Source organism: Ailuropoda melanoleuca, chromosome 13 (assembly GCF_002007445.2).
Source record: "Ailuropoda melanoleuca isolate Jingjing chromosome 13, ASM200744v2, whole genome shotgun sequence".
Classification (NCBI taxonomy): Eukaryota; Metazoa; Chordata; class Mammalia; order Carnivora; family Ursidae; genus Ailuropoda; species Ailuropoda melanoleuca.
In genome coordinates, this window is record NC_048230.1 from 9,158,246 (window position 1) to 9,186,191 (window position 27,946).

General features: G+C 37.7%; 2 protein-coding genes across 2 annotated transcripts; one reads left to right on the top strand and one right to left on the bottom strand.

Moving 5' to 3' along the window:
- CCT6B (chaperonin containing TCP1 subunit 6B) lies at window positions 1–26,297 on the bottom strand. Its single transcript, XM_002923603.4, has 14 exons — window positions 26,024–26,297; window positions 24,381–24,444; window positions 23,689–23,823; window positions 20,117–20,290; window positions 18,055–18,158; window positions 13,649–13,759; window positions 13,149–13,308; window positions 10,999–11,081; window positions 10,320–10,416; window positions 9,657–9,804; window positions 4,489–4,622; window positions 2,131–2,233; window positions 710–782; window positions 1–188 (listed from the first exon to the last, which is right to left on the bottom strand). The coding sequence occupies exons 1-14, from the start codon at window positions 26,158–26,160 to the stop codon at window positions 116–118; spliced, it is 1,596 nt and encodes a 531-aa protein (XP_002923649.1). The 5' UTR covers window positions 26,161–26,297; the 3' UTR covers window positions 1–115.
- On the top strand, window positions 26,297–27,946 carry ZNF830 (zinc finger protein 830). The gene has a single exon (XM_002923605.4). It carries the CDS (start codon window positions 26,338–26,340, stop codon window positions 27,448–27,450), a length of 1,113 nt encoding a protein of 370 aa, XP_002923651.2. The 5' UTR covers window positions 26,297–26,337; the 3' UTR covers window positions 27,451–27,946.

A 27,946-nucleotide genomic window follows, 5' to 3' on the forward strand; every position in this document is an offset into this window, starting at 1 on the left:
ACAAATATAAACTGCTTTTATTGTGCAAAAAATTAAGAATGGCTCAGGCTATATAACAGTGGTTGATGTAAATGCACTAAATCTCAGCTTCTAGAAGAGTTGATTGTGAACTCAATCACCCTTTAAGAGAAGACATACCAGCTCGCATAATTTCATCAACCAGGAGAATGTTGGTGGCAATCACCGTGCTGAGGAAAAAGAAAATAGGGTGAGTAAAGCCTACCAACCCACTCTCATCTTTTCCCCCAGCAATCTTCAGCTACTAAAAGTACTTTGTTCTTTAATGATGTTGGTATGAGATATTACAAGATGAAGCTATTGTAAATACAAACATCACCCCTTGTATTATAATTTCAACTCTTTTACTGATAAAATAAAAAGTTTGATTTTATATACCAGCAAAACTGAGCTCATTTTTAGCACATCATTTGCTTTTCCCCAATATGCCTGTGGTACAATTTCAGTAAACTTCCTTCTTTCCCTTTCCCCTCAAATAAATGGTAAGATAAACATTTCCTATGTCTGACACCGCTAGCATTAAAATGGAAAAAGGACTGTAAAATGACAGAAGTTAGGATTATTAACTGGATACCATGACTTTTCATACACTTAACCATTTTTCAGTATAGATGGTAAAAATAATATACAAGTTTTAAAGTTACTGATTATGTCCCTAAAAGTCTTTCTCTTTTTATTAATATGAATTTACCAAGAGTGAAGAAGTTGTTTTTTCACACAATAATTATCCCAAACTCCTACATCTGCTGCTACCATGGGCTCACCTGCAAAGTAAAAACAAACTATTTTACACTACCATCTTGATATATTCTGTTAATACTGGTTATATATTCTAACAGTGTTCAATATACCCCCAAAACTACTAGTGTCCAGGTCACAATGACCTCCATGTTATCAAATCAATCCAGTGGTCAGTTCTCAGGCCTTGTGGATCAGAAACAACACGGCCTCCTGATTACGTTTTCTTCACTTGTCTTCCAGGACACCACGCTCAGCCCAGTTTTTCCTTTTGCATTAGTGGCTCCTGTTCTGTCGACTTTCCTGGTTCTTCCTCTTCTTCCCAGAGCTCTTAATTTTGGAATAGCCAGTGACTTAGTCCTGGATTCTTTTCTTCACTCTCTACACTCACTCCCCAGGTAATCTCACCCAGTCTTCTGGATTTAAACCATACACACTCCGATGACTCTCGTTCTTATCTCCAACCCAGAGCTCTTTCTTGAGCTCCAGACTCACACTTCCAACTGTCTACTTCACTTGAAAGTCTCCAGACACTTCGAACTTAACTTTGCCAAAACTCAATGCTGATCTCTCCCCACCACAATCTGCTCTACCCACAGTTCTCCGATGCGGTTAATGGCCATTCCAACCTTCCAGTTGTTCAGCGGACTCCTCTCCACAGAATAGCCAGAGTGATCCTTTTAAACGTAATTAGGCCATGTCACACCTCTGTCAAAAATTGCTCCCTATTCCACTACAGTAAAAGTCAAAGTCCTTGGACTGGCCCACACACCCTGCATGATTTTTCTATTACTTCTCTCATCTCATTTCTCCTCTTCAAAAGTTTCCGACACTGGGTTTTCCACTGGCTGCTCCCTCTGCCCAGGATACTCTTTCCCCAGTTCCCCAACACGGCTACTTCCTTACTTCCTTTGATTTTTTTTCTATAGACATATTCTCAATGAGGTCTACCCTGCCCACCTTCTCTCTTTAAATTGCAACCCCCTCCCCCACCCCCGCCTCATGCTAGCATTCACTGTCATCCTTATAGGGTTCTTTTATTTTTTTCATAGAATTTATTACTCCTTAAATGCTAAGGGAACTTATTTATTAAGGTTATTATTTACTCCCTATCCTTCCCTGCTACAATATAAACTTAGAAGGGCAGAGGTTTTTGTCTCTTTAGTTTTTTGTGAATCTCAAGAGTCAAATAACAAGCACTCAAAAATATTTCTTAAAAGAATAATTCTCTTAAGAAGTTCAAAAGTAAATTAAAGGCAACCAAAATTTAAATACTGAAGTCATCCAAATCTCTACTCCCTTACTATAAGTTCTGGGTCACTGAAGTATAACCTCTTTCTTTACTGAGCAGCTAATTTCTCATCACTTTCTTACCTGTATCCAAATCTATGCCAACAGGCTGTTTTGATTCTGAATGTTCAGCCTGAACTTTTACTAGCGTTTCCTGCAGGTCAAAACCAGAATTCTGAGCAAGAACCTTTAAGAATAGAAATAATAAATATATGTGTGAAATATCTTCACATACACATTTGAATAGCAAATATAAAAAGTAAGTCTCTGCTCTCTAGTCTTGTGAAAACATATTCATAATACAGTAATTATCTCCTTTGAAGAATTCCATTCTTAATCTAAATCAAATTATTATTTCATGTATCTAGCAGTTTTTATATTTACTTAAAGGTTTTCCCTATGTATATTTCACTAAATTCTAAGGACATTACAGTCCCTCATCCTCACCCCGCTACATTAATTTCCCTCCTTGCAAAAGATTTCTTAAAAAATGGAAAGCGGGGGCGCCTGGGTGGCTCACTCGTTAAGCGTCTGCCTTCGGCTCAGGAAGTGATCCCAGAGTGCTGGGATCAAGCCCCACATCGGGCTCCTCTACTGGGAGCCTGCTTCTCCTCTCCCACTCCCCCTGCTTGTGTTCCCTCTCTCACTGGTTGTCTCTCTCTCTGTCAAAATAAGAGATAAAATCCTAAAAAAAAAAAAATGGAAAGAGGGGCGCCTGACTGGCTCAGTCAGAAGAGCATGTGACTTGATCTCAGGGTCATGAGTTCAAGCCCCACATTGGGTGTAGAGATTACCTAAATAAATAAAAACTTTCTTAAAAAATGGAAAGTTAGGGGGCTCCTGGGTGGCGCAGTCGTTAAGCACCTGCCTTCGGCTCAGGGCGTGATCCCAGCGTTCTGGGATCGAGCTCCACATCAGGCTCCTCCGCTAGGAGCCTGCATCTTCCTCTCCCACTCCCCCTGCTTGTGTTCCCTCTCTCGCTGGCTGTCTCTGTCAAATAAATAAATAAAATATTTTTTAAAAAAAAAGGAAAATTAGGGTGCACCTGGGTAGCTCAGTCAGTTAACTGTCTGCCTTTGGCTCAGGTCATGAACCCAGAGTCCTGGGATTCCTGGCATCTCAGGCTCCCTTAAGCAGGAAGCCTGTTTCTCCTTCTCCCTCTGCCCTTCCCCCATGCTTGTGCACTCATGCTTGTGCTCTCTCTCTCTCATGCTCTCTCTCAAATAAATAAATAAAATCTTTATTAAATGGAAAATTAGTAGAATGGTATTATTTCTTCTCGTCCCTTCAGCCACACATTTTCTAGCTTTTCCTAGGCACCTGCTAAAGGAACCCTACGTATTTTCAGGTTCTTCATATCCCTCATCAACATGAGGAGAGTCATGACCTGTGGCAACAGGATTGGAGATAACAGCACTTCAAACCAGGTTTATTTCCAAGTAGTACTAAACCAATACCTGGTAAGTAAAAAAGAACCACCACTGTATACCAGGCTTACCAGTTTGTGTCAACTACCGGATCATCACTTACTGACTTTGCTGTTTTGGGCAAAGAGAAAAACTGATATCCAATTCTCAAAGATTCTACACATTATGAATAATTTTAAAGCAATTAACAAAGAGACTTTGCTAGCACTGTTCTTAATATTTTAATTCACAGTAATAACATCTTTGACATGGTCTTCTGTGTTTCTAAGTGGTTCACAACCAGATTAAGGCAAAGGAAAAGGAATGGTAGTTCTCTGTCCTTCTGATGATACATGGAACATCTGGTTTCTCTCCTTTTCTAGGTATTAAAATGAAAATGACAAAAGCACACTTGTATTTGGCAGTGCTAAACAGCCTGAAGTTCTCACTTCACACAATTTAAAGTGATGATAATACTTTGGATACCACCACCAAGAGAAAAATCTACCCTAAAGACTAGTTAAATTTTAAGTTCTAGGGGCGCCTGGGTGGCTCAGTTGTTGAGCGTCTGCCCTTGGCTCAGGGTGTGATCCCGGCGTTCTGGGATCGAGCCACACATCAGGCTCCTCTGCTGGGAGCCTGCTTCTTCCTCTCCCACTCCCCCTGCTTATGTTCCCTCTCTCGCTGGCTGTCTCTCTCTCTGTCAAATAAATAATTTAAAAAATTTAAGTTCTAAACGTTTTCATTATGATTAATCATGAACCATTTTGAAGGAAATTTCCAGACTTCAACTTTTGGTGCTCAGAGATAAGCAAAGGGGTAATTTAGTTATTTCATGAAACTCTGACAAGGATTCTGAGCTATTATACAAAAGTTATTATTCCCTGCTTTAGCTGTAACATATCTTAAACAAAACTGCATGGGAAAATGCAAATAAAAACTGTCTTTCTACTCTGATGTTAGATAATGTGGACAATTTATAATCCAACGCCCTTATGTCTAACCAGTTGTTCTTTGGCCATAAGGATAGTTGTACCTTAGGAATAATGAGCAGGGCATCAGCAAAAGCTTGGACTCCAAGACGAGCTCTTCCTTTTATACTAAGCTTATAATTAATAAGAGCTTCCGCTATTGCCACTTCAACGGCACCTGCTCCCGGAACCACACAGCCTATTGGAGGGAAGAGATTGTCAAGGCATGACAGATAGAAACACCAGAGAAAAAAGCACGTAGCTACTCAAGTGTGTTTAATTATACCGCCAACACCTGAAATAGACCTAAATATATATGGAAGTAAAGTAAGTTGCATAGTTCAGCCTTATGAAGCATCCTGAAGTCACACACCATTAAATAATTAGGCATGGTACAGACAACTGGCTTCAAGCAGCTAATCTCATTGTTTGTAAGAGTAGACATTTCTTCCATCTTCATCTTATTCCTTTATGACTACATTTAAAAGGTAGTTATTTATAATTTATAGGGATAGGAAACTAATTGTAGTATCTGATTTGAAAAAAACTTTAGGCCAAGATAATTTGGCCACCATTCTAGTATAGAATTCCTTGGATTTAATATAGTATTTGTTTCCTGTACTGAAGCGAAACCCAAACTGCTACCTGAGGAAAAAATATAGGTGTTCTTACTATTCTAAGGTAAAAGCTCTGGTTAAAAACATCAATTTTCACAACAGGATATGACTTTTATACCTCCTGGTATGGTTCTTATAAAGTTTATGACTCTCGTTTGAATCAGCAAATTTGCTTTGGAATCACCCATCTTTATTTTTTTTTTTATTTTATTATATTGTGTTAATCACCATACCGTACATCCCCAGATTCCGATGTAAAGTTTGATGCTTCATTAGTTGCGTATAACACCCAGTGCACCATGCAATACGTGCCCTCCCTACTACCCATCTTTAAAACAAAACAACACAAAAAGAATCTCTCCTTTATCCCACATCATTTTTTAATTACTTACCCCTTCCTCTGCTTCCCTGTACAACATAACTGCTCAAAAGAGTTGTCTATCCACAAGGTGACTGCATCCTCTCCTCCCATTCACATTTTTAAAAAGTTCCTTGTGATATAACATTTATGTTAATTATACCGGAATTAAAAAGTAATTCTAAAAAACTTTTTTAAGTTCCTTGTGAAATAGTGATTTTACATAGAAGAATATTTTTATGTCTAAGGTATAAAGAATAAATGTGCAAATAAATGTACTCATATACCTCCCACCTTAAGAAACAGAAACCAGTAGCTGTGGAAACTTCCCTGATCCTATTCTGTGAAAACACATCAAAATTTGTGGGATGCACTAAAGCAATACCTAAAAAGAAACTTGTATCACTAAACACCTACATTAGAAGAGAAGAAAGGTCTCAAAATGACCTCAGCTTCCACCTTAAGAACTAGAAAAGAGCAAATAAAACCTGATGTGAACAGAAGAAAGAAAATAATAAAAATCGGAGCGGAAATCAATGAAATAAATATGAACAATGTCAAAAAAAGAATAGTGGCAGAAATGAAAAAGGTAAATGTCACTATAGATTCCACAGACATTAAAAGTATAATAGTAAGGGAATATTATTAACAACTTTATGCTAATAAATTTGAAAACTTAGATCAGGGATTAGCAAACTTTCTGCAAAAGACCAGATATAAATATTTTAGGATCTGTTGGCCATATCATCTCTTTTAAAACTATTCAACTCTGCCACTGTACCACAAAAAGAGCCACAGGCAATATATAAATGAATGGGTATAGCTGTATCCCATAAAACTTTATTTACCAAAAACAGGCAGCAAACAGGATTTAGCTCATGACAGCAGTCAGACGATCTCAATAGATGAAACAGACAAATTTCTTGAAAGACACAAACTCAAAAAAAACAACAACAACAACAACCAAACCACATAACCTGAATAGCCCTGTGTCTATTAAAAAGATTGATTATACTTTAAATTTTTCCCATGAAGAAAACTACAGGCCCAGATGGCTTTACTGGTGAATTCTACCAAACATTTAAGAAATAAGTAATACCAATTCTACACAAGAATTCAACACTTTCAGAAAATTAAAGAGGAGAGAATGTTTTCTAACTCATTCTATGAGGTCAGCATTATTCTAACAGCAAAAAAGATAAAGGCATTATAAGCAAAAAATATATAATACCCCTTGTGAATACAGATATAAAAATTCTTAATAGTATTTTAGCAAATCAAGTCCAACAATGTACAGAAAGGACATACACATAGCAGCATTACTCACAATAGCCAAAAGGTGAAGAGATCTAAGTTTCCATCAATGGATAAATGGATAAATAACAGATGGTATACATATACAATGCAATTATTATTCAGCCTTAAAAAGCAAGGACATTCATGCATATGTCACAACATGGATGAACCCTGAAGACATTATGCTAAGTGAAATAAGCCAGTCATAAAAGGACAAATACTGGATGTTTCCACTCAAATGAGGTACATAGAACAGTCAAATTCATAGAGATAGTAAGTAGAATAGTGGTTTCCTGGAGCTGGGAGGAGAGGGGAATGGAGAGTTATTGTTTAATGGCTATCGAGTTTCAGTATTACAAGATGAAAAATGATCTATTGATGGATGATGGTGATGGTTTCACAACAATGTGAAAGAATGTAACTTATTGCCACTGAACTGTAACACTTAAAAATGATTAAAATGACAAATTATATATACATATCCACAAATTTAAAAAATAATTTAAAAACTATCATCTATTTTTAAAAAGGATAATACATCATAAGTAAGTAGGGTTTATCCCAAGAATGTAAGGTTGGTTGAACATTTGAAAATCAATGTAATTTACCACATTAATAATCTAACAGAGAAGAAACATATAATCACCTCAATAGATCACTAGAAAAGCAATTGGCAAAATCCAACATCATTCGTGATAAAAACTCTCAGCAAGAGAAGAGAACGTCTTCAATCTGACAGAAGACTTCTAGAAAAATCATACATAATATAGAAAAGCTGAATGTTTTCCCCTTAGGATCAGGAGCAAGGAAAGGATACCCACTCTCACCATTTCCATTCAACAATATATTAAAGCTTCTAGCCCATGAAATAAAAGGAAAAAAGAAACAAAAGATATCCAGATTGGAAAGGAAGAAGTAAAATTGTCTTTATTAGCAGACAACATGATCATTTTTATCATTTATATAGGCAATTCAATGAAATCTATAAGAAAGCTACTAGAATAAGTGAGATTAATAAGGTTGAAGAATTCAAGACCAATATATAAAAATCAACTTATTTCTATATCTTAATAACAATCAGAAATTGAAATTTTAAAAACATCATGTACAATAGGACCAAAATTCATGAACTATATAAATATGAAAAAAGGATATGCCACTAAAAATCACAAAATATTGTTGAAGTAAAATGTATATATATTAATATATATATATATACACATATTGCTGAGATAGAGTCAAGAAGGCTCAAATAAATAAATATACCATGACTCAATATTAAGATATCAATTATTCCCAGAATGTTCTACAGATTCAGTAAAATTCCAATCAAAATCTCAAGTCTTTTTGGTTGAAATTGACAAGCTGATTCTAAAATTCATATGAAGATGCAAACAATTTTAAATAACCAAAATAACTTGAAAAAGAACAAAATGGGAAGATTAACACTATTGATTTCAAGACTTATTATAAAGTCACAGTAATCAGGATAGTATATTAACACTGAGATAGACAAACAGATCAATGGAACAGAATAAGAACCCACAAAGAGAACAACACAAATACGGACAATTGATTTTCAATGAGAAGTTTCAGTGGCAACAACTCACTGGTGAAGGAAGAATCTTTTCAGCAAATGTAGCCAGAACAATTTGATCAAAGAATAGTAAGGTATACCTTAGGTGTATATTTAAGAGTTGATTTGCTGGGTCATATAGTAACTGTGTTTAACTTTGTAAGGAACTCCCTACTGTTTTCTAACAGTTCCCACCAGCAATGTTGGACTCCAATTTCTCCACATCCTTGCCAACATTTACTATTGTCCAGCTTTTTTATTTATAGCCATCGTAACAGTTGTGAAATGGTATCTCTTTATGGTTTTGATTTTCATTTTCCTAACGACTAATTATGTTGAGCATCTTTTCATGTGCTTATTATTCTATTTTAAACGTGTGTTTTTACTGCATTACCTACCCCAACTCCTTTTAGAAGGAAGTTAGTTTATAAATTTTCAATAAATAATGCATGCTAATATTCTTTTCTAATCTTTCTTAAGATTACACTGCACCTAAGGTAACGGAATGAGTTCTAAGCTGTAAAAGCCTTTTCATGGTTTTAAAAATAAATTTTTTTCTCTCTCTTTTTTTTTTAAGATTTTATTTATTCATTTGACAGAGAGAGAGACAGCCACCAAGAGAGGGAACACAAGCAGGGGGAGTGGGAGAGGAAGAAGAAGGCTCCCAGCAGAGGAGCCCAATATGGGGCTCGATCCCAGGGCTCTGGAATCACTCCCTGAGCCAAAGGCAGACGCTCAATGACTGAGCCACCCAGGCACCCCTCTTTTTTTCTTTTTTTTTAAGTAGGCTCCACACCCAGCGTGAAGCCCAGCTTGGGCCTTAACTCACCACCCTGAGATTGAGACCTGAGCTGAGATCAAGAGTCAGAGCCACACAGGCACCCCAGTGGTTTTAAAAATAAATTTCTAAAAATAAAAAAGTGATACTATAGCATTAAATTAAGTGCTTTTTCATTTCATAAACAGAAGTTAATTCAAAGGGCAACATACTGGAGCACCTGGGTGGCTGTCAGTTAAGCATCTGACTTTGACTCGGGTCACGATCTCAGGGTCCTGGGATCAAGCCCCAAGTCAGGCTCCTTGTTCAGCTGGGAGTCTGCTTGTCCGTCTCCTTCTCCCTCTGTCCCTTCCCCCACTTGTGCTCACACACTCTCTCTCAAATAAACAAATAAAATCTTAAAAAAAAAAAAAAGCACAGCATACTTATTAAGAATATTCCAATGGAAAAATCTTCACAATCTAAACTACAAATTATCCAAAATGAAGTGACAAAATAGTAATCATTCATATCTTTTAAAATACTATCTATCTACATATATATCACAATAGATTTATTACTACTTTAAAAATACATAAGGTTCATATCCATCACAAAAAAGAGCCTACCATCTTCAATGGCATTTTTGATGGCATGAAGTCCATCCCTTATAGCATCCTTGATTTGTGTGAGAGTATGCTTATTCGGTCCTTTAACCAACAAGGTGACAGAACGAGGATTAACACAGGCCTCGATAAAAGTGAACTTTTCTTCACCCTAGAGGATAATCCAAGAAGATATAACTCTAATACTTAACGTTATTATGAAATGAAGACCCAGCTTATAATATTAGAATCCAATCTTCATGTGAATTTGTCTTATCAAACATAACTAAATATGCGTTGTTAAGCTATATTTGAACTCTCAACAAACATTCAGATAAATAAATTGTAAAATCGGTCCTGTGGATTATTCAGACAACAAAAGATAAAACCTGAATTAAAAGACTTAGTATTAAAAAAAAAAAAAAAAAGGTGGAGTGCCTGGGTGGCTCAGCCAGTTAAGCATCTGCCTTCAGATCAGGTCATGATCCCAGGGTCCTGGCATCAAGTCCCACAGTGGGCTCTCTGTTCAGCGGGGAGCCCACTTCACCCTCTCCCTCTGCCTGCCACTCCCCCTGCTTGTGCTCTCTGTCAAATAAATAAACAAAATCTAAAAAAAATTAAACAAAATAAAATAAAATAAAATAGGTTTACTCGTCACTTTATAACCACTGTCCCAGAGATACTCACTAATGTACACTCATGTACAAGACCAGCATATCCCAAGCAATCTACATTAAGGTCTTCAAGAGAATTCACAGCCATTCCACCACAAGCAAGAGAGAGTCTGAAATGACATATGTCATCATAGCTTTTGTTATAGAAAGCACTAAAAACTTAATTTCTTAAAGGTGAAAAGATATCTAACACAGAAGACTGCACTGTTGCTGTGTTGTGTTGTTTTTAAAATCTGTTTTAAGAAGGGGCGCTTGGGTAGCTCAGTTGGTGAAGCGGCTGCCTTCAGCTCAGGTCATGATCCCCAGGTCCTGGGATTGAGTCCTACGTCAGGCTCCCTGCTCAACAGGGAGTCTGCTTTTCCCTCTGCCCCTCCCCACTGCTCATACTCTCTCTCTCTCAAATAAATAAATAAATAAATCTTTTTTAAAAAAATACTCAGTGCTCTGCCCATTCGTCCTTTTTAAAAAAATGTTTTAAGATAAAAACCTTCTTTGTACTTCAACAAAGTTCTGAGGTAGTTTAACAGTCTTGATTTTTGACACTTCCATTATTTATTGAAATTAAAAACAATGTTTGGAATTTGTATGCTATTTTGCTCAATAATGTTTACATATAAGCTAAAAGGAATACCATGGGGTCATTTCAATTTAATCTGTTAAAAAACAGGATACATAATAATCTGCAAGCTTACCTTTCCATATTTCTTCTTTTTGCTCTGCGAAGAGCTACTATGCCATGTTTTGCAAGAGCATCTAAGGAAAATGGATCAATTCCCTAAAATAAAATTAGCATAAAAGTTATAAGCACATCTTAAGCCAGTAGTTCTCAAACTTTCTGCTCTCAGCACTGCTTCACATTCTTAAAAATTGTTAAGAACCCAAAAAGCTTTTGTTTATGTGAACTGTATCTATAGTATTTGTCATATTATAAATTAAAATTGAGAAATGTTTAAAATATTAATCCTTCAAAATAATAATAAACCCATTTTATGTTAGATAAATAACATCTTTAAGTGAAATTTACTATACTTTCCTAAATGAAAAAATATATAATTTAAAGTAATGGCACTGTTTCACATTTTTGATATCTTTTTAATGTCTATCTTAATAGAAGACATCTAGATTCTCACATCTACTTCTGCATTCAATTTGGTGCGATATGTTGTTTGGGTTAAAGTATATTACGAAAACTTGGACTCACACAAATACGTACTGGAAAATGGAGAAATATTTTAATAGCCTTTTCAGATAAATGTGGATATTCTTCTTTGACACTATATCAAAACTGAATAAATGATAGTTTCTTAAAGGTTAGTGTCAATTTGAAATATGGAACCTATTAATAAACTTTTCCTAATCTTTCATATTAAGATCCATTTGTCTTACACTTTGATTGTATTATTTGCCCATGCATGACTTTATTAAATTATACATTTTTTAGTCATTTAGAAAACAGTGGTTCACTATGTTAAGCAGAGCTTCCAAATGTTGATACATTTCCTGGGTATATAGTATCAAAAATATCACATTTGCTAATATCACCACTAATATTATCAGAAAAGTCCTTTAAGTATTGGAAAGCAGTCAAGTTCACAGCGGCAGATACAAGTTCTCCAAAATTTTAGTTTTGGCTTGAAAGCTCAAAGTTACTGGCAACAAATATTGTCAGTTGTTTTCCTTGAAGTGACAGACCGCTTCTTCCTTTTTGAGAAAAGCCTGCCAAATACCCAGTCAAAATAACCAGTTTTTCTGTCAGTTATTCTTTTTTTTTTTTTTAAGTAAATCTCTCTGCCCAAAATGGGGCTTGCACTCACAACCCCAAGATAAAGAGTTGCATGCTCTACTGACTGAGCCAGCCAGGCGCCCCTGCCAGTTACTCTTTAAAGTAAAAATGGCATTCCATGAAAAAAGTGGCTAGTTCAGCTTGCAACTCAATTACACATGAATTTTCCCTCAAGTCAACCATATTTTAAAAACTTTTTTATGTTTTGAGAGAGAGTGATCGTGGGGGGGGACGGGGGAGGGGTGTTGTACTGGGGGCGGGCAGAGGGAGAGGAATGAGAGAATCCCGAGCAGACTCCATGCTCAACTCAGTGCAGAGCCTGATACAGGGCTCAATCTCAAAACCGTGAGATCGTGATCTGAGCCGAAACTAAGAATGGGACGCTTAACAAACTGAGCCACCCAAACACCCCCAAGACAACAATGTTTTGATATGCAGATTTCACACTCTGTCACACAGAATTATAAGAGGATGCATATTTAACCAAAATTTAATTAATAAGTTTTACCACTTCAGGATATTCTCAAATTGGGGCACACGGGTGGCTCAGTCGGTTGGGTGTCTGACTCTTGAACTCAGCTCAGGTCATGACCTCATGGTCATGGGATTGAGCCCCATGTCGGGCTCTGCACTCAGTAGGGCATCTACTTGGGATTCTCCCTCTTCCCGCTCACACGCACACTCTCTCTCACTCTCTCTCAAAAAAATAAATCTTTAAAAAAAAGAGATTCTCAAATGAAACTGCCGTTTTGTTTTGTTTTGTTTTTTAAACTGCAAGTGTGTGATAGTGTGACAATAAAGAACATAATGACTACTAGTACCATGTAGCATTACTGCTTTCATTTGTACTGAGGTATCAGCAGCTTTACCTCGCACTGCTTTTGCATGATCATTGCAAATGTGGACACAATGTCAAAGGCATTATTATTATTATGAAAATAATTCTAACCTCAAAGACTCCTGAAATGGTCTTTGGGACTCCCAGGAATCCACAGACCACACTGCAAGAAATGCTGAAAAATATTTACAAATAGTTAAAATCTGAACTTTCTTTCTCACCTTTTGATTAATGACAACAAATCCTTTATTGGACTGAGCACAGACACTGTCCTTCAGGTCTATTATTTTTTGTACTCTATCTTCAATAAATTTTCTTTCAGCTTTTACCAATTTCTCTTTCTCTTCAGCAGTCTTATAAAAGAAACCAGAGCTCACTTCTCTAAAAGATTAATAAAAACAAGCTAGTAAAGGCGGAGGAAAAAAGAGGGAAAGGTAGGAGTTTACACTAAAAGTTTGGGAGGGAAGAAAGAGATTAAAAAACACTTTTAGGGAGAGCCTGGGTGGCTCAGTTGGTCAAGCATCCAACCCTTAATTTTGGCTCAGATCATGATCTCAGGGTCATGAGATCGAGCCCTGTGCCTGCTTAGGATTCATTCCGTCTGTCTCTCTCTCTCTCTCTCTGCCCCCTCCACCTCTCTTTCTCTAAATCAGTTAATTGAAATTAAAAACACTTTTAGAAAACATAATTTCAAAATTTACAAAGAGTAACTGCCACATACGTTTTTTCATATTCCAGTGACACATTGCAAATGAGGATAAATGCATCTTCCACTCGCTTCTTCATATCTGGATGACGGGCACCATGATCCAAAACTAATCCTCTGATCAATCTATTAAAAATATGTAATGTTTCTTACTCTGAATAATTGTTTCCTTGCACCAACTTTAAGCCTAACATATAATTAGTAAAATTGGAAAAGAAAATCTACTTTAACGCAGCATGACTGTGAAGTCACAGTGAAAAGTCAACCCAGAATTATTCTCTAAATTATGTGGCTCAAACACATGACACAGCTGGTCAAGTAATGAAAGGCAGGCACACAATGAGTTTCTTAGGAACATTTGTTCAAAATAATTATATGGAACAACCAAAAATTGTTAACCTAAATGTCTAACAATAGGGCATTGTTCAGCAAATAAATGACCCAACTATTTGGTGGTCATGAAAACTATGTAATGACATGGAAAAATATTTACAGAGGTAAGCTGATAAACACAGAACAACAAACTACCTATAAAGCATGATTATAACTATTCTTTTAAAAAATAAGCACCTTGGTATTGACAAGAAAAAAATGAAAGGAACCTAGAGTAAAGTTATGCTTGGGCAGTAGGAATACAGATAATTTGGGGGGATGGGAGAGTTTTTTCCTGTTTTCCAAATTTTCTTTCAAGAGTAAATATTTTCATAACTTTTAAAACTTCATTTATACCCAGTTAGGGAATGGTATTTCTACTTCTGAATCTTTTATAACCAGTATTTGTTCTACATTAAAGTAAAGAAGTAATTTTTAAAATAAACATGATTATATGGAAGTTTTCGAATTTTTAACCTAACTACTGATTTTAATCTAACTACAAATTTAATCTAATTACTCCAACTCCTAACTGAAAATGAAGATATTTAGGAAGAAACAAGCAAATGATATGTTCAGTATTCATCACTCTTCAAGTCTCCATTCTTTCCCCCTCTTGCTCTCAGCCAATGACCCTGCTGCTTTGAGAAGATACAAACACTGTCCCATCACTACCTCCACCAATCCACCTGCACTTGAGCCTGAACCTTGTATTCCTATGAGTGAACTACCCATGCTCCTCTGCATGTGCATACTCTACTCCATTTCTCCTCTCTGCTCCAGCAATGCCCCCATTCCCCCAACTGCCATCGATTCCTCCTGCCTCCAGGAGCATTCTCGTCAGGATACAGACTTGCCATGATAATTCCCATCTTTAAAACAAAGAATGCTTCTCCTTTAAGTCTTTTCCCATATCTAGCTACTGCCCCATTTCTCTGTTAACTTCCTTGAGTGGTGTAAGTTTACATCCTCACTTCTTCCCTAACCCTTCCCTCTGGAGCCCACCTTCAGTCTGACTTTCATACCTACTCCTTTATTGAATCAGTTCTCATTAAAGCCACCAAAAACATTAAATGCTTTCCATATCTAATGGTCAATTTTCAGTCCACAACAATTTGCTCAAAGTTTCAGGAGCATATGATGTATTTGATTATTCTCCCCTTGAAACATTTCCCTCTCTTAGCTTCTGGGACACTAGCTTCTCTTGGTTTTTCTCCTACCAGTGACCACTCCTTCTCAGGCTCCTGTGTTGAATCCTCATCATCTTCTCAATTTCTAAACATCAGAGCTTCCAACATTCAACTTTAAATCTCCTCTTCTATCTATATTCACTTCCCAGATGATCTCATTACCTCTCACAGGCTTTAAGTCACCTACACACAGATAACTCCCAAATATATTTCCAGATCAGACCTCTGTTCTAAACTCCAGACACACCTCTCCAACTCCGAATCAACATCTCCACACGGATGCCTAATAGGCATCTAAAACATAACATTTCCCAAACTAAACTCTTGATTTATTTCCCCAAATCTTTTCCTCCCAGTCTTTTCCATCCCAAGAAATGGTACTTCCCCTTTTCCAGCTGTTCCATGCAAAAACCCAGGAGATATCCTTCACTCTTTATCTGTCACATTATATGTTGAACCATCAACAAATCCTGTTGTTCCTTCTTCTAAGTATACCCTGATCTAAACTGTTTTCATCCCTCAGCTGAATTACAACAGATTCCTGACTGGCCTCCTGCTTCTCCCTTGCACTGGGAGGCGCCCTGCTCCACAGTGCATTCTCTCCATGACAACCAAAGAGATCCTTCTGAAATATAAATCAAGAACTGCTTTGCCCTCAGCAATGGCAGACTATTTGGGACCAAACCTTACCACCAAAAGCAACTAAAAATTCTGGGCTAAAAACAAAAATGCTGGGGCACCTGGGTGGCTCAGTCGGTTAAGCATCCAACTCCAGATTTCAGCTCAGGTCATAACCTCAGGGTTGTGAGATTGAGCCCTGCATCAGGCTCCATGCTGGGCGTGGAGCCTGCTTAAGATCTTCTTTCTCCCTCTGATCCAACCCTCACTGGCTCATGCATGCACACACGCTCACTCTCTCATTAAAAAAAATATTAAAGAGCTATAAAACAGTAAAGAAAATGAACTCCAAGGGATAAGAAAAGAACTGCAGGCACTCTTATCCTAAAGTCATTAAATAATTCAGGAAAATTTGAACTTTGTTTTCAACAACCTCACAATGAGAAGGGGACAGAATTAAAAGCTTGGGGCTCATCCAAGGTAGAGAGTCTAATAGGAGACACTTTTCCCATTAAATAGGAACCCCAAAGGGGTACATACTCAGCGTATAAACCAGAAGGATGAACTAGAAGCAAGCAGCCCTTATATCAACCAGCAATTAGAATTAACTGGATAGGAGCGCCTGGCTCAGTTGGTTAAGCAGCCGACTCTTGATTTCCACTCAGGTCATGATCTCAGGGTTCTGGGATCGAGCCCTGCATCAGGCTCCACACTCAGTAGGCAGTCTGCTTAAGGATTCTGTCTCTCCCTCTCCCTCTGCCCCTCCTCCCACTCACATGTGTGCGCACGCTCTCTCTCTCTCTAAAATAAATAAATTTTTAGAAAAAAAATTAGCTGGATATTAAAAACAAAAACAAACAAACAAAAAAAGCCCTCAAGCTGTGGATTTAATTTAAAGCATTTCCTGGGGTACCTGGGTGGCTCAGTTGGTTAAGCGCCTAGACTCTTCCACCTCAGCTCAGATCTTGATCTCAGTGCCATGAGCTCAAGCCCCATATTGGGCTCCATGCTGGGCATGGAGACAACTTAAAAAAATAAAAATAAAAAATAAAGTATTCCCTGGGCTCCTTGTAGCAGCAAATTCCAAGTCTCCGTGCAAAAATGGATCTTCATCCTAGGTCTCAAATTATTTCTACAAATACCTTTTTCAAACACATTGAATGGCACATATAGAAACAAAATACGGTTAGGGAGAACCAGCAAAATATAATAAACACCAGAAACAGACAAGCCAAAACTTCAAATATTATAATTTATCATATATGACTATATGTTTAAAAACATGTAAGGCAGGTTTATAAAGATCTGCAGGGAACAGGCCACCATAAAAAGTGCCATGGCAGATTTAAGAAAAACCAAATAAAACTTCAAGAAATAGGTAAATAAAGATGCCCACAAACACACACATATATGTTAAAATAAATAAGAATGTATTTTCAAATGAAATAATGATATCTGGATTGGCTTCAAAATAATCCAGGTTTGGGGCAAGGAGGAGGGAGGAAAACGGAGTATATAAGGAAATAAAAGGAAAAATAAGATAAGCCATATGTTGAAAATTGATAAAGATGAGTGACAGGTATATAGGAGTTCACTATTCTTTTCTCTCTACTTTTACATATGTTTAGAACTTTCCATAATAGAAAGTTTAAAATTCATTAAGTCCCAAATCAACAAGATGCTACATACTCTGAGGACATACATATTCAGACAATTGTCTGGCTTTCTTTCCTCTCCAACTTCATCTCCTACTCCTCTTTCCTCTTCCTGTGCTCCAGGCACTCTGGAACACCCCAGCACACTTGTGCCTCAGGGCCTTTTCAACCATTATTCCTCGGCTTAGAACACTCTTCCTCCAGATATGCACACAGCTAGCTCCCTTACTTCTTCAGACACCTCCTTAGCTCTCTAGTTTAGTTTACTATAATAAGGACCTTCCCTGAACATTGTAAAATCACACACATGCTCTCACATAGTCACTCTATCTTCTTCAAGTTTTTATTATCACTATGTATTTATTACCTCCCTCAACTAGAAACAAAATCTTCTTGGAGAAAGAAATTATGCTTTGTTTACTCTTCATCCATAGCACCCAAAATAATGACTGGCTCAGGTTAAGTATTCAATTAATATATGTTGAATTAATAGACTGATGTTAAATAAAAGGAAATTAATGAAAAAACATCGGAACTAAACCAAATATCCTAGAATCTATGTATTGTCAAAGTTTATGTAATTTACTTTGTATCTGTTTCTGATTTATGCTTCATCTCCATGATTTCTACCATGAAGAGATCAATAGGATAACCCGGTCTTCTAAAAGCCAAAACAGAATCCACAGCAGCCTGAAAGAGAAGCAAATGAGAACGGTAAATTATTGGTCTACTAAGAGAAACCACTGGCCCAAGTAATCACCAGACTAAGCAGATAAAGGGCTTCAGGCCTCAAAACACAGGGCAAGGCCAAAAAGGGCCACTTCATCATGGACACCAGTAATAACCAATGCCAATGGATACCTTAGAACCTAAAGGAACTTCAGAGATCATCAGGCCCAAATCCTTCATTTCACAGATAAGTAAACTCTGATAAAACTTTAAGAAGTTACAGTCTTAGAAGGACCTGGGTGGCTCAGTTGGTAAAGCATCCAACTCTTGATTTTAGCACAGGTCATGATCTCAAGGTGTTGGAATCGAACCCCACGTCAGGCTCTGCACTGGATGTGGAGCCTGCTTGGCATTCTCTCTTCCTCTCCCTCTGCTCCCCCAACCCCACTAGCTCACACTCTGTCTGAAGAAGAAGAGGAAGGAGGCAGGGGGATGAGGAGGAGGAGGAGTAGTAGCAGTAATAGTAGTAGTACTAGTAGTAGCTGTTTTTGCTACAGTCTTAAAACAAAGTCTAAAAGGCAGTAGCAGAGCCAGGACTAGAATTCAGTTCTCAACTGCCAAGCTACTACTCTTTCTACTATCAATACTACTCAAACTTTTCCACCAAAGAACGTATTAATGGAAAAGAAGGAAATGTATTATACGGTAAGAGTTAAAATTTGCTGGTTATACCAATATGAAATTTCTTAAGTTTTGTGTTTTATCATGAAGTTTCCACATCATGCCATAATACACGTGTTTGTTTTAATGTGAAAGTAGTGCCTTTCCCCAAAATTGCAAAGTAAAACTGACACTCTAGAAAGACATGTCTCACATATTCTGCCACCTATCCCCAGGGATATATAATTTGAGAAGCATGGTACAATACATCCTATTGCTTAGCTCAGAAAGCAATATGAAAACAACTAATTACAGAAATTAAGTGCTACAGTATAACCATCCTAAAAGGTAAATAAAGCAAAAAACTATACCTTAGAAAACTTTATCTGAGATAACATGATATTTGGTTTTGGAGCCTAATAGGAACTAATGACAAAAACGATTGGGTAATGAGAATATCAGTGTTTCTAGAACTCCAAGAGAATGGAGGCCTTAACCAGATAATGTGAAGATTCTGGGTCACCTGATATATGTACTCCAACAGGAGAAAATATTGCAGTCTTTATTTGAACTCTGTTGAGCAAGAAATTGTCTGATCTTAATCTGATTTGCCAAGTAGGTTTTTCTAGTGGTAAGGGGAATCGACCAGAAACAACTCGGGTGTTCCAGTCCATTTGTCATTTATATCTCCCAAAGCAAATTAGCAAGAGAGCATTCTGATTTATATGTCAATGTCTTGTGATTTTGGTTATGAATTCATTATTCCTAATAAAACAATATATTCAAGTTTCGAAAAATATAAAGCTGAGGAACAATGGTGATATCAAACTATAGCCACCTGATAAAAGCCTTCCCAAAATACCCAGTCTTGTCCTTATATTACATACATTTTACCTTTAGAAATAAACAAAACAAATATGCATTTCCCAGATGTGAATATTATCTATCAGATTAATCATGTTTCATTAAAGTGGTAAGCTTAACCACTTCCCTATGTGTCACCTCGCATAACAACTATGGACTTCTAACACCAGCACATCACCCCAATGGCATCCACAAGGGATGACCCACAGACAGTCAAGCCCCTCCTAACTTTCACAGTAACTTAAAAGCAGGTTTAATATGACACTTTTGAAAAACATATACTGTTCTGACCAATCAAGTCTAGTCGCTAAATAAGTCTATAAATATTTGTCTTCCATATTTTATTTCACGTACAAAACAACTACATGCAGTGCTTGATTATCTTATAGAAAAAAGAAAAATATCATCATGCATTAGTCTATACTCATTCTGAATGCAAAAGTTCAGTCACATACCTCTATTAACACATCAGCCAATTCAGCATGAACTTTAGTTTGTAGAGATGTTCTAGCCACATCTAAGAGGATTTCTCTTTTCATCTCTTTGTTAATTTTAACTTCTTCCAAAACTTCAAGTGCTTTTATCTTTGCAGCTTCAAATCCCTCAGCTATTATTCTAGGGTGCAGGCCCTATGACATCAACATAAAACTAAAAATTATAAAGTAAAAGGAACCACCTTCTCCTATTAACAGGTATATCCAGAAAAAGTAATATTACCCACATCAATGCCACTAAATATGTGTATGTATATAACTTATAAAATTAACTTTTCAGTGCTTCATATTTAAAACAATCTCAAACTTACAGAAAAATTTTAAGTCCAGTACAAAAAACTATAATAGTCCTCTTTATTTCCAAGAATTATGACACACTGTCATGTGGTACCCTTCTGAATGGGCACAAAAGAAAAGACTCTTTTTAAGGCAGAGGAAAAGAATGAGCACTGATTTGGAGAAAAGTACAGACAGACACCACCTTCACCAAATGTTAACGTAACAGTAATGGGACAAACAGGCATCATGTGCCTCCTGATACAATGCATTAAGAACACTAAAGCACTTCTATGGTATTCGTGCCAAAAGTTCATAACCTGAGTCTAATTATGATAAAATAGTCAAATCCAAATTAAGGACTCTCTACAAAATAATTGGCCTATACTCTAAAAGTAGCAATATCATAAAACACAAAAGACAGTTAAAGATTATTCCAATTTAAAGGAGACTAAAGGGATATGACAACTGAATGCAATGGATGAGCCTAGATTTTTTTTCTGCTATAAAGAACACTGTTGGGAAAACTGATAAAACTGGAATAAAATCTGTAGGTTATACTACTATAACAATGTGTCAATGTTAATATTAATTCCTGGTTTTTTTTTTAAGATTTTATTTATTTATTTGACAGAGAGAGAGACAGCCAGCGAGAGAGGGAACACAAGCAAGGGGAGTGGGAGAGGAAGAAGCAGGCTCCCAGCGAAGAAGCCCGATGTGGGGCTCAATCCCAGAACGCCAGGATCACGCCCTGAGCCGAAGGCAGACACTTAATGGCTGAGCCACCCAGGCGCCCCTAATTCCTGTTTTTGATCACTATTCTGTGATTACATAAGAGAATATCCTGGTTTTTAAGAAATATACACTAAAATATTTAGAAGATCATGTCTGCAACTTACACTATTTAGAAAAAAATATGTACATACATATATATACATACACCATATATATGCATATGTCTGAGAGAGAAATGTTATTCTTTGGACTATTCCTGAAACTTTTCTTTAGGTCTGACATTATAACAAAATGATTTTTTTAAATAATATTGTTTATCCTGGAAAAAATACATAAACTTATTGAAAGCTGGAACTGGGTCTAATTTATTCCCCTCGGGGGATAAATTACTTTCTTTTACATCAGTCCTACTATAATTTTTTAAAGTTAACATTTAAAAAAAATAAATAAAGTTAAAATTTACTGAGCATTTGTGCCAGGTACTAATCTAAAAGGCTTTACATGTATTATTTAATTCATCCTCTCAACACTATGAAGTGGGTATTATTTCTGTTTCACAGATGAGGAAACGGAGATTTATATGGATAATGTAATTTGCCTTAGATTACCAGGATAGTAAGAGGTGGAACCAGGATTTAAACCTGCAAACCCTGACTCTAAAGCCTGTGTTATGAACCATTTTCAAAACATGGTCTCAGTCTAGGGTCTCACAACTTGTCATCTGGACTACTATGATCTCCCAGTCTTGACTCCCTTAAAACTGTCACCCAAATTTTTAAAATGCCAATCTGACCGTATCAGTCATTAATACATTAACGTGAACATTCTTCTTGGTTAGCAAACTACATGCCCTCTGTGATCTAGCTCCCACCTACTTCTCCAGGCTTTCATTACTGTCCACATCACTTTATTATTTTTAAAGATTTTATTTATTTATTTATGTATTTATTTATGTGAGAGAGAGCACACGTGAGTGTGGGGGAGGGGCAGAGAGAAAGGGAGAGGCAGACACCCCGCTGAGCAGGGAGCCCAATGACCAACTGAGCCACCCAGGCGCCCCTGTCCACATCACTTTAAACTTTGCCAACACCAAAATGCTTGTAGCTTTACACACATACCACATTGCTTCCCTTCTCTCTGCCTCTGCTCGTGCTGTTCCTTCTGCCTGGAATGTCATTCTCCTTACCCCTCACTCTTTCCTCTGGCTCACTCCCTCTCATCCTGAAGATTTAACCCAGGTCTTACTTCCTCCAGAAAGTGCTTCGTAATTCAGTCTAGTTTAGGATATCCCTCCCTCCTCACTATTTCTATCATATATTGTGCCTAGCTCTATCACTATACTGCCACAGTTTCATTATTATGTCAGTGTCTGTCAGCATCTACCTTTTCCCAAACTTTTTTCTCCCTAACAAAACCCTAATTTAAGTTATCCCTTCCTTCAGTCTTCAGAGGAAGCTATCCTCTCTAGCTAACTCAAAGGGTGGATCCTTATTAGATTAAGTCAATTCCCCAAAAACCTGTTATTGATTTAGGATGGACACAGATCAAAGTTGGCTCAATCATATTGTAAAGAAGAAATTTTATTCCATAATTGGGCAAATGGTTTTCTCTTGCACGCCCCTTCTGAGTGTTACTAAAGGAAGCAGGTATTCCTAATTCCCTCTGACAGTCATATAATCAGGATGGAAATAAGCCTTACCACGAAACAGCACTATAAAATGAGGCGCTAAGAGACAGAAAGTACCAGGGTACTTGATGACTAATAGAATTTTTTAATCAACCAAACTTGGATGTTCTGTCATGGGAGATAATTTATTGTTTAAATGATTTTTAGTCAAATTTCTGCTGCTACAGCCAAAAGAATCCTAAATGAGGTACGTTGCAGATACTGAATTATTAGACAATTCCCAATACTAAATGAAATGCAAATTAGTAATAATTCTAGCACTTTGAGCAAGTAATGCTTTGCTGAAATGGTCCTTGAAAGAAAGGAAACATTCAAATACTTAATCAAAGAAGACAGATAAGTAATGCCAAGAAAAGAATACAGATTCAACAAAGGCACTTAGGTAGAAACGTGTACAGTGATTTCAGAGGCTAATGAGCAGCATGGAGGAGTTTCACTAGAGTAGATGATTTATAAGGAAAATAAAACTAGAAAGATAGGTAAATACACAGTGTGAAAAACCTTCAATTATTTTTCTCCAGTTATTTTTTTTAAAATTTGGTTTCAACTTTATCAGTGATGTTTTCTTTTTTTGGCCATTATTCAGGGGTAAATGGCTAATTTTTTACTTCTTATATACCTTAAATATTTCTTTTTAAAAAGTGGGATATAATTCCAATGAAAGGCATTATTTTGGCAAAAAAGTTTGTGATTATTTCTATTTATAATTGTCCAAAAGTATCTTGATAAAAATTATTTTTGCCCTCTAAAATTAAACCATTTTACTAGTGAAAACAACAATTTCCCATTCAAAGTAAAGTATCACATGAATGTGAATTCTGTAAAACGTGAATACCTCAGAAATGTAATGATCAGCTTGTTTTAGTAACTCTCCAATAATTAGAACAGTGGAAGTAGTACCATCTCCTGTAATGTCATCCTGGGCCATTGCTACTTTTGCTATCAGGGAAGCTGTTGGGTGTTGAATTTGCTGGGAAAAGTAAGCAACAGATTAAAAAAGAGAATGAGATTTAAAAAAAAAAAATAGCCCAATGAAAACAAGATAACCTAAGAGCCAAGAATAAAATTAAGAAATAAGCTTCATTCTACAAGTTCACAAATTCTTATTATCGATACTTAATAAATATCAATACCAAATTTTTTCAATTGAGAACTAATGAGGTTTGAACATTTTCTAAGAGTCTTTGCTTTGGAATACAATGACATTTCCGAAATAAGATCAAATCCTTTAGTCTCTAAGATGAATATATTCACTAAAATTGCAAAGGACTTTTTTTATATTTTCATATTACCAACAACATAATTCAGTGCTTTTAAAAGATGTAACAAATTTGGAAGTATCCCTACGCTATTACTTGGACTCTACAAAGATTTGAAAACAATCAAAATCATCTTTTATTAAGATCTAACCCAACAAGTATAACTCATGACTGCAGTATTTAACTGATAGCCTTGGTTTAAAGATATACAATCTGTACTATGTTCTAGGCTTATTAAGATTTATTAAAGTCAGCAGCATCAGCTCACCATCTCATGGAGCAGCACATTGCCATCTTTGGTGAGTTTGATGTCACCTGTACCAGAAACAAGCCTGTTCAGAAAACAGTGATATTATTAACCTCATATGGCAACAGTCAAGCAAGACATTTTCAGTTCTTGCCACTCACTATCCTTAATATAAGGAACTGAGCTTCAAAATTTCCAAGTGCCATGGGGCAATACCATGGTAATCACCACCATGTGCAGCCTACAGATTCACTTCTTCCCATATGGACTGCTATGATGATTTCATTCCAAATGGACCATTTACAAGTTTAAGAGAAATTGATGAGTTATGAGCAGAAGTTTGGTCAAAGGATACTTGGAAGTCTACAAAACTATAAATTTCCTGCAGGTTTTTTATTTTGGTAGTATGTACCATTCGTTCACTCAACTTAAGTTTTTTCCCTCATCCCTCACATTTATTAGATCGTCAAGTTCTTTTAATTCTACAACCTAAATCCCTAAGTATTTCTTCAAACCACCCCCTCCTCTCCATGTCCACTGTCATCAACATCTCTAGCCTGGACTACTTAGACAGCATCCTGGTATCTCTGAATTTGAATTTACCCCCCCACACACACTGTATTTATTTCTAAAAAATAATGTGAGTCAGCTTCCTGATCAAAAATCTTTCAATGAATTTTACATTCTCCATCACCTTCAAGGTATAATCTGGACTATTTAGCAATGATGTAGTTCACCTTTCCCAATCCAGCTTATGTCTATTTTTCCTGCCGTAGCTACTAAATGAGATCTTGTAGGAAAATCTTGTGGCTCCCTTAATACATCATGTTTGTTTTCATTTCTGTTGGGTTTACACCAATGGGCTTTCTTGTTCCTGAAGTTACCAGAAGGCCTTTACTCCCTTCTCCAACTGGTGAACTCTAACTTAATCTTTCAAGATTCTAATCAAAAATCTGTCATCTGAGAGGTTTCTCCTCCCTACTCCTATCAGCAATTAGTCCCTTCCCTCAATATAATTAATTTTATATATATTTTTTTGTTTCCAGCATCCAGTTAGTATCCAAAAGCCCTCTTTTACCGTTAGTATTAATTTTGCTCATTCCCCTTAGAATGTATTTCTTCTCTTACACATTTTAGCCCTCTTTTCCTCACTCTTCTAAAGAAAATGGTGATGCTAAGTAAATATATGCTGAAATGGTGAATAGATAGGAAGAAGTGTAGGCACAGAGCGTTCAAGTAACTTGCCTAAGGACGCACAGTTAGAAGGGAACTTGGGAGTTGAGCCCATGCCTGTTGGGTCCAAGACCTGTGTGCCCGCACCACTACAACACACTGCCAAACAAAACTCGAACTAAGGGCATACAGTCTCAAAGAACAGGGGAGTTAAATGGCTTATGCTTCTGAAGAGACACCAGATGAACTGACTTTCAATTGCACACGAACGCTAACGAAAGTGGGGCAGTGGGGGTGTCACAGCTTCACTCGGGGCCCTTTCCTCGGGAGGCTGTCCTCCCGCCTCAGGCCAGGGGTGACCTCCGGGCAGGAATGAGAACGAGAATATCCCGTCGCTCCAGGCTCTTCGCGGAACGTCTGCCTCACAGCGCTCCACGACACCCAAAAAACCCCCGGCCCTAACCGCCGCTCCAACCGCCGGGCCCTCTCACATTTTCATGGTGCCCTTAGGCCCCAAATTGGTACGCAGCACATCCTGCAGCCCTCGGGCGGCGCATATATTGACAGCCAAGGCCGCCTGGGCCCGCGCCACCTCAGCCTTGGAGTTTACTACTTTGATCGCAGCCATAGGCCCGCTGCGTGCGCAACCCGGCAGCTAAAAACAGCTTCAAGGCGGATCTCGAGAAAAATCCCGGCGCCACCGCCCGACTTCCGGAGCTTCAGCCAATCCTCGCCGCGACAGGAAGTGACGTTACCAGGCCTCGCCCGCACTGAGCCCAGAAGCGCCTTGGTTCCGGGCGCGGCGATGGCGTCCACCACCTCCGCTCGCACTCCGGCTGGGAAGCGAGTGGTGAATCAGGACGAACTGCGGCGGTTGATGAAGGAGAAGCAGCGTCTGAGCACCAATCGGAAACGGATAGAATCTCCGTTTGCGAAGTACAACCGTTTGGGGCAGCTGAGCTGTGCCCTGTGTAACACCCCGGTGAAGAGCGAGCTCCTATGGCAGACTCACGTCCTGGGAAAACAGCACCGTGAGAAAGTGGCCGAGCTGAAGGGCGCGAAGGAAACCACCCAGGGTCCGTCCTCCAGCTCAATGCCTCAGTCAGCCAAGAGGAAGGCGCCGGATGCGGATGGCCAAGATGCCAAAAGACCCAAGGCCTCCCCGCTGCCTCAGGTACAGCCCTCCACATCCGCTTTGCCCGCCAACATTGACAGAACAGGGAAGGAGTCCGCCAGAGCGACCCTCAGTAAGGCGTCGGGACTCGGTTTACTCCCTGATTATGAAGATGAGGAAGACGAGGAGGAGGAAGAGGGAGGAGAAGGGAAAAAAGGGGACACCAGCAAGCAGCCGCCCGACGCACAGGGCAGGGAACACTCGCTTTCCTCCTCGAGAGAGGCAACAAGTGGTATGCTGCCAAGCGGTTTCTCGGATACAAATCCTCCCAAGGCCCCTTTAATTCCTCATTCAGGGTCAATTGAGAAAGCAGAAATACATGAAAAAGTCGTGGAAAGGAGAGAAAACACAGCGGAAGCATTACCGGAAGGCTTTTTTGACGACCCTGAGATAGACGCTAGAGTACGAAAGGTTGATGCCCCAAAGGATCAGATGGACAAAGAGTGGGACGAATTTCAAAAGGCCATGAGACAGGTCAATACCATTTCCGAAGCCATAGTTGCCGAAGAGGATGAGGAGGGACGGTTGGACCGGCAAATTGGGGAGATCGATGAGCAGATAGAATGTTACCGTCGGGTGGAAAAGCTTCGGAATCGCCAGGATGAAATAAAAAATAAGCTTAAAGAGGTTCTGACTATAAAAGAACTACAGAAAAAGGAAGAGGAGAATGTTGACAGCGATGATGAAGGAGAGCTACAAGATTTGTTGTCTCAGGATTGGAGGGTAAAAGGGGCTTTATTATAGGGTTTTGAAGACCCAAGATTTTCATACCCACTACAATGGTACCAAAAGTGCTGTCTCTGGATAGGATACTGGTTACTTCATTTGATTACCTAACTGGGTTGCTGAGATACAATGAGCCTGTGAAGATAGCACTTTTGAAAATTGGTGTAAAATATTTTTGAGGTAAAGTTGTTTTTGAAATTTTTGAACTATTATATACTAATATGTCAACTTTTTCACACATTTACTTAAGTGTATAATTTTGAATTGTCAAATCTGTAAGCTGTAAATATTATATATAGTTAAATATATATTTACTTAAGTAATTCTGTTTTGAAATTTATAAATAAGTAGAAGCCAAGCCAACAGACAAGCTTTTAGATGAAAACCAAGTATGGTATTTGGGATATGTGTGGCTTTTTCTTTTCTGATTCCCTAAGTCAGCTCAAGGAGAGCTTTGCAGGAAGGTGGAGGAGGGTTTGTTTTTTTTTTTTTTTCAAGAATACTATTCATAAAC